Below are 8,152 nucleotides of genomic sequence, written 5' to 3'. Positions count from 1 at the left end.
GTAGTTGCTCTTTCATCCTGAAAATCCTGCCCCCTAAGAGGTGGACACAAGAAATCTCTGATTAATCTCGTTTTTTGACATGAAGCCTTTGATGATCCGCGCGCCTCACGAATCGCATGGCATTTTAATATTTGTTAGACGTTGTGACCTGCGTTTCACCCCTCCCTCAAGGCCTCACACATGAACAATTTCTGATTTGTTCGATGATATTGAATAATGTAGGCCTACTCCTTTTACCAAAAAAAGGAGCAGGGGCCCAAGAGATATAGGAATTCTGAGCCTAGAGAGAGCAATGAAACGTTTAGTGATTTACTAGAGTTAAATAGCAAACAGTGGGTATAGGCCTACACCGTGCGTTAATTAAAACACAATTCCGAATAAAATAAATGATTTTTGATCCAGAGGGTTTTTACATGTTACTCGAGAAAATTAAATTGTATCGCCCCTCATTGGATATATAGGCCATTGTCGTATAATCAGACCTTTTTACACTTAATTTACAAACTTTTAAACAATATTTGAGTAATCTAAACGTCATACATGTGATCCATTGGACACACAATAGCCTATTGTTTTGTTTGTAGGCTATAAAGTGTTCATAGGCCTAGATCGATTGCGAGCCATAACAGTGAACCCGGTCTGAAGCGCGCTCTGCTGGTGTGCAGGTGGCGTTACAACACGTCACTGAAAACGCATAGGCCAATCTGCTCAAATCGCATGTTTTAAGATTTACTTTGAGGTCACTTTGTGAGGCAAGATTATTATGCCATCTATCCATGCATATACAAATATTTGTTCGATTGCATTTTCTGCAAGACATGCTTTCAGAGAAAGACCTGGCCCCGCGTTTTCAATATGACACTTGATTCCTAACTACATAATTTTCACACACAAAAAAATCGGCCTACAGACTAATACATGTGTAAATAATATCCATGCAATTGTATTTTATTTAAATAATAAGTAGGCCTAGAAATGTAAAAAACGAAACAGCCAATTCAACACAAAACATGAATTATGTATGCATGAATCCATACAGAATACACAAGGTACAATTCCATAGGCTAGGATTTACGCTTCCAAAAGCACACATGAAAAAATGATTCAGACTTGTCTCGTGTAGGCCTATGTATTTCGAGGATGGTGTCTGAGAAACAGGCCTATTGGTATTGTAGGTTCGAGCCACGGCTTTGCATCTGTGGACTGTGGCTCTCGTCTAGTGACCTCGCTATGATCCCAGGGCTATGAATTATTAATGAGATCCGTGCACAGATTACCTCTATCAATATTCAATACTCATTACCCTGGTTAAATGGCTATTTAACAGTTATGAATAGTGGAACTGTTTCAACCGAATGGAAAACATTGGCGTGTGTGTGCTTTAGCGTCTTTATTTTTAATAACATCTTGCTTAATTATTTAAGCAAAAAAAAGTTTCCGACATCTTCTGGAATATTGCATTTAGTTGAATTTTCGATTATTAGATTACAGCTTTTTACGAAAGCTGTCATAAACAGTGTTTTCATATTGGCCTATATTTGATTGGATATCACTACGCAAAACTGCGATTGCAGGGTTGAATGTATACAATTTGGTCAGGTACGCAATGGGAAAAATATCAAACTTTGAAAAGACATGATGCATTATAAAGCAAAGGCGAGAAAGCACCTATAGCAACGCGTAGGCCTAATTACACAATGTAAAATAGTTTACAAGTACACAAGTCGTACGTAATTCCAAGTTTGGCATACACAAGCCTATACAATCAGGATGAGTGTGTGATGAGTTTATAGAATCATAAAGCCTAACATTTATATTGTTAGATCTCCATATATACAGCATAACTTGTTCAAATCGTCTGAGGTCTGATCCCCAAAGTTATCAGTGAATTCACCTATCCTCTCTTTGGACGCACGTTCAACGGTTTATCTTGGAGATCCCTGCTCAAGTTCCTGTCTATACCTTAGGCTATACACTTTTATCAAGACGGTCCAATTTTTGTATACAGACTTGAATTTCACATCAAGATTTTTTCCCGAATTTTCTGAATTCAGTCTGAGCCATATGCAGTATAGTAAAGCCTACATTGCCTTTCCATCAAAGCATCTGTTGACTTTAATTTTCCTTCTCATATCAGAACCTCTACACTGACTGCACGAGGTTCAATTAAGTCAATGTAGAAATGTAATTACTTAGTGCCCTGTTCATAAAGCCACAGAATTTCCCCCAGTTTTTCTAGTTTTACGCAGCACAAAATGAATTAATTCATTCTTATTTGCTGGAGTTTAGGTAGCCAATAATTCGATTATAATCCATGGATTCCTAAAATAATGTATTTTGAGGCTAATTCTAACATGAATAACATAAATATTTTTTTCATTATAATCCTATAAAGTGGAAGACTTATTTGACTTTATCACTGCATTTCTGATATGAACTTTCAATCCCAAGAGTAGTGCTATACAGTCCACAATCCTTTCTAATCCCCTCGCAGCAGTTAAACCGTCACTTTCCTTAAAGAATGTGAATTATATAGTACATGGCCTACTCCCCAAAACCATAGAAGGAACTTTATGGACCCCACGTGACCTTTCAAAGTCAGTAAAGGGGTTATATGTTCTATGGTACGGAGACATTTACTAACTTCGAGCCATGCACCTGTAAAACAGACTACACCTTGGGACATTTGCTGGGGAAACGAATATCTAAATACAAGCAAACAGAAGAGCAACTCAACCCAAAGTCGTTAGAAGGTAAGTTTAAAAGGTTAAGCGTTTGTTTTTCTGGTAAAGAAGGCCAGCTTGCAAAAAAAGAATGACTCCAATAGCCTTGAAATGATGGCGGGCAATTTTAAGTGGCAATATAGGTTGGACTAAAACAATGCAAATACTTGCCACATTAAATCAACAACAAACCTGACTCAAATGTAATCCACGTATAAACCTAGCCCCAAAAAGTCATCTCAAAACGATAGTATGCATAGAAACGTCTATGGAAATCATTATTGTTAATGTGTTATTATATGATCTATTAATTTAAAACAGCACAAAAGATATAGAAACATGTTTTTTTATTAAGTGAATTTTTTTGAACGTGGCAAGGTGAAGTAGACTAGGTCTAAATTGTCGACACATGTAATCCAAAATGCCATGAATGGTTTACGTTCACCAGTGTTAGGCTATAGCTCATTTGTGTGGATAGAATATGTTCAATATTGCATTCAACATTTGTGGGGCTAATGTCTTATTTTCTCATATGTTTAATGAAGAGGTGAATTAATTGCAATACTTCGCTTCAAATATATCAAGCGATGGAGAGAAACTTTATTTCCAGCTCTATAGATTCACATACAAATACAAAAAGCATAAATTGGCAAAATGTTTACCATCACTGTTGCCTTATAGGCTAATCCACAGAATACCACTCCCTCATTGTCCACAACTAATGGATCACATTGAAATGTTGAATAGCCTACATTCACATTAGTATGCAACATAATAAGTACTTAGTTCTAAACAATTACAATTGATATATTTGTGCATTTGTTATAGGCTACATAACATATTTACTTGTATTTTTAAACCTCCTTGAAAACATAAGGCTCTGGCCACGATAATCAAGCATAAATACAGCATTAAAACTTACACTAAAGCGCGTTGAATGATCCCATCATCTACAGGTTTACATTCAATGAAGAGCAGCATATGGTGTGGAAACATAGTCTACTGTACACGTTACACCTGTTAGACGGTTTACACAATATAAGAGCTCACGTGAAACATGACAACCTTCAAGAGATAAAACAGAGCACATGGCTTTAAAGCCTTTCGACAATGAGTCTTTTTTTTTCCCTATTTCCAAAGATAACTTCTACAGGCTACCATAACACAACGGAAAACTAAACGTCTGTTTAAGGACCATTTTTTCGTCTAAAATCGGAACATTCCGAAAGGTGCTGCGCTTTAGTTTACACTCCGGATTCCCCCTTATCATCACTTGCAGTTCGAGCTCAGTTATGGAACGCGCTACCTCCTGTAACCAGACTCATACTTTTCAGTTTATTGTCCTTCTTCCATTTCATCCTTCGATTCTGGAACCATATTTTTATTTGTCGTTCCGTGAGGCACAAAGTGTGGGCTATCTCTATTCTCCTCCTCCGGGTTAGGTATCTATTGAAGTGAAATTCTTTCTCCAGTTCTAGCGTCTGGTAGCGGGTGTACGCTGTTCGGGCCCTTTTCCCATCAGGTCCAGCCATTTCTAAATTGTATGAAAAATCCAAATTAGAAGTGAACAACACATAGGGGAAATATAATTTCAAACATTACAAAAATAAACATGTTTAATCAACTGAACAGACGAAATATGGAGCAATTATGGGTGTGGAATAGGCTGCAAGCGGGCGCGTGCCATGCGCGTATTGTAGCTACAGAACCAGAAATAGAACTTGCTTCCAGCCATAAATATAAATACTCACCAATTGTCCAACATTTAAATTCAATATTCGAACAGTAATTTTCTGAATTCATACTGTTTTCAATTCAAATTTCCTGCTTAGGTCACCAATTATTATGTGTTATCTTGCACTGGACCCCGTCAAAAAACAATGATCATTAAAATGCTACCCCATCCTTTGCCATATACCATCCTTAGTGACCTTACCGAGTTCATGAAACACTTGACAGATTTATGATGCTACAAATTTAGATTATAGCAAAACACAACAGCAAGCATGCAATCCACTCCAAAGCAAGACCACAAAACACAGTAGAAGTATGTACCATGGTTAATGTGCAGTTTCCGCATCCAAGGGAATATTTGTGGCGTTTGGCAATCGTTTGACGTCGTGGAGGTTGCATTGGACTCCTGTTGTGGTTGTTGCGCCCGGGCAGCCGTGCTGCTGGAGCGGCTTGTGTGTGCGCCTTCCTCGGACTCAGAGACAACGGCGGTATCCACTATCTCTGTGAAATGACTGTTGTTGCCTTTGTTGAGATTATTATTGCCGCCCGGGGTCGTGGTCCGGTCAGATGGAGGAGAGGGGCTTTTTATTTCCAAAGACTCGGGAGTGGCGCAAGGCAGGGGATGTGGATGTGGAGACGAGAGCGAGCAGGTCGGCTGTCTGTACCGGGCGTCTGTGCCCGTGGACGGGAAACCACGGGTATCATCCCCAACAGCCCCGAAGTGGCTACCAGTGTTGGTGCGATTTACGGTTAGGTCCATGCCATTGTAGTTGCAGCCGAAAGACCCGGAGTTCATGGTGCCAGAATCCCTAAACGTACCGTTCACAGCGCCGTTAGTCCCATAATTTAATAACTGGTAGTCGGAGCCATTCGGATAGCGCCCTGAAAACGAGTTAACAAAGTAAGAGCTCATTTGGTTGTTTTTAAAGACTCGATTTGTAGATCTTTGTCGCTATAATCCTCTGCTTCACGATTTATGATGCAATCATGAATTATAGCAATGAAGCCTACTGAACTTTGCCAGGTATGCGGCCAAATATGGGAGAGCGCTCGGGAATCACGTGCCTTTGTTGACCAGTCGTAAATTCTCACTGATGACTTCAAGAGGTAATTCATGCTCTATGGTTACAAATGATGACGAAATGATGGTCGTTATGCTCAAGTCAACGGTGCCTCCCCATTGCGCCCTGAGATCCAAGTAGGCAGACAGCGTCATCTACTGGCAGTGGAGGTAACTGTCAGTGACGATGCTATCGAGGATTTTTTTTCATTCTTCATTTCTTAAAACATTCTCGGACATAAAAGTAGGCTAAACTATTTTACCAACAGGTATCTCAGACATGTATCCCAGTAATCTGTTATAGTAATACATTAGCGTTTTGATCATTAGAGAGAGAGACTAAAGGTTGGGCTTGTTCAACTAGGTCAATATTTACAGGATATAATAATAATAATAATACAATAAATATGAAACCAGCCTGCACATCAATAAAACAATCAAACTTTCTATTAAATATTCACACAACTAAACAATGTTTTATTTGTATTTATAAAAGATGACAAAACATTGCTTACACTGCACATGACATCCAGATGCAATAAATAACTTGTCAAAACATTATTCAGTTGAACATGACAAAGCGATGTAAAAGCCAAAAACGAACAATATACAACACACACTAGGCTATTACAAAGCCTCTCTCTTGTATCGATATTAAGGACGTTTTTTTGAAGCAAACTATTTAATTATCGTGTCATTTTGACTAGGCCTGTTGTTGCACATCAACACCCCTCCAAAAACTGGTGTCCCTGCAATTATGTGCGAGAATATTTATTTCACTGTCAAGCAACAATATTTACAAAACTAAAAACACAAATACGATCAAATAAGAATAGGCTAGCCTACAGTTGTTTTAAACCTGTTTCTAACCTACATACGCTATTTAATCGTGCAAATATATTAGTCTAGGCCTATTTACATATTTCACAAAAATGTGTAGGCCTATGAAGCTATTTTCTGAAAAACATCAACAATAATTCAACATCTCTCAATTCATATTACAACAGTTATGGCGTGTGTAGCTTATTTATTCAGTGTCTTTTGATCTGTCTTATTTTCCTCTTCTTCGTCGCTGGGTTTCGAAGGATTCATAACTTTGTTCTCCTTTTTCCACTTCATTCTGCGATTCTGGAACCAAATCTTTATCTGACGTTCAGTGAGACATAGAGCATGCGAAATCTCGATTCGACGACGCCTGGTCAAATACCTATTGAAATGAAATTCTTTCTCGAGCTCAAGAGTCTGGTATCGAGTATAGGTCTGACGGCCCCTGCGCCCACTGCTGCCAAAGGTCCCTGCAAAAAAAAAAAAAAAAAAGCTAATAAAAGTCAGCCATTATGTAAAAAACAAAGGTATAGACAGGCTAAAATATTGATTATAACCTTTCCACAATTATCACTTTCACTTACTGTTATAATCTCTATTAATAACTATTATCAAAGACTACTATTATTGTTGGATGTAATACATTTGCCTCCATTAGCCTATAGTAATGATTTTTGATTCACATGATAGCCTACTGTATTTTGACATAGCTTAGCAACATTTTGTATTTTTCACGTGAATCACGTCCTAGGCTATTGCATCCAATACGTATCCAAATGATCATGCATGTGTTCACACAATGTCTTGTAGAATTAATCCTCTTTTCAAAATTGAAATATTTTTTTCCCGTCTTAATTGCATAAGAAATAGTTACTTATGGACTAAAACCTGAATGCATATTGTGGACAGGCAATGCTGTTACAGTAGTCACATGATTGATAGGCAACATGCTGATAGTAAACAGGTCAGAAGTTTAAAACCATTTTTTTCAAATAAAAAAGTTTCACTCACCGGCGGTGCAAGAATTCATCCTTTGCATCCACGGATAAAGCAGAGAAGAAGACTTGTCGTCCACAGCAGTGGTTATGTTTACATTTTGCTCGAGGCACTCTGACCTGCGCTGATCCTGAGTTACTACGAGTGGCTGCTCCTCTCGATTTGCGAAAGCGCACGAACGGTCACTGTCCTTGTAAAAAGTTCCAGCTGGGTAGTCGCAGGGAGAGCTGGTGCTGGGGCGACCGTAGACACCAGAGGTTTGCTGGTAATATGAGGTTGGGTAAGCCTTCTCTTGCATATTGGCAGCTCCATATGTAGCGTTAGAAAAATGTCTTAAAGGGTCAGTATATCCGGAGGAATATAATGGTATCTGACCCAGGAGAGACTCATGTCCTCCCGGCAGAGAAACAGGAAAAGTTGAGTTGACAAAATAGGAACTCATTGGATGGACAACGGTATGCTCCGAGGAATATGATTTGTAATGTTTTATAGTCCAAGTGGTTTTGCCATTACTTTATCGGAGATTTGGTTCTAGCAGAAGGGGGCTTGCGTGATGCCACTGAATAGGGCAGAAGGGAACTGTACCATCTGATCAACGTCTGGCCAATAGCGAACGTCTGCGGTTGCAATATTGCCCTCCTGGGAGGCTCATGTTGCGTACAGGGGTCACCAGTGACTGGAAACGTAGCGCCCAGGCACATATCAAATGAGCAACCTCGATCATTCAAAATTGAAGTATTTCGTTTTCGTTCTTAATTTCGATGCAAACTAATTATATAAATAAATAATATAATGCTGACAGCACCGCTCTTTT

General features: G+C 38.8%; 2 protein-coding genes across 2 annotated transcripts; both read right to left on the bottom strand.

The window, feature by feature from the left end:
* Positions 1 to 3,299: 3,299 nt before the first annotated feature.
* Positions 3,300 to 5,578, bottom strand: LOC106589284 (homeobox protein Hox-B5b). The gene is made up of 2 exons (XM_014179049.3): positions 4,779 to 5,578; positions 3,300 to 4,257 (listed from the first exon to the last, which is right to left on the bottom strand). Exons 1-2 carry the CDS (start codon positions 5,368 to 5,370, stop codon positions 4,010 to 4,012), a joined length of 840 nt encoding a protein of 279 aa, XP_014034524.1. The 5' UTR covers positions 5,371 to 5,578; the 3' UTR covers positions 3,300 to 4,009.
* A 395-nt stretch (positions 5,579 to 5,973) lies between these two features.
* On the bottom strand, positions 5,974 to 8,152 carry LOC106589285 (homeobox protein Hox-B6b). The gene is made up of 2 exons (XM_014179050.3): positions 7,354 to 8,152; positions 5,974 to 6,812 (listed from the first exon to the last, which is right to left on the bottom strand). Exons 1-2 carry the CDS (start codon positions 7,778 to 7,780, stop codon positions 6,541 to 6,543), a joined length of 699 nt encoding a protein of 232 aa, XP_014034525.1. The 5' UTR covers positions 7,781 to 8,152; the 3' UTR covers positions 5,974 to 6,540.

This window comes from Salmo salar, chromosome 28 (assembly GCF_965601325.2).
Source record: "Salmo salar chromosome 28, fSalSal1, whole genome shotgun sequence".
In the NCBI taxonomy this organism is placed as follows: Eukaryota; Metazoa; Chordata; class Actinopteri; order Salmoniformes; family Salmonidae; genus Salmo; species Salmo salar.
The sequence above is the reverse complement of the archived record's forward strand: the minus strand, read 5'-3'. Positions and strand labels throughout refer to the sequence as shown.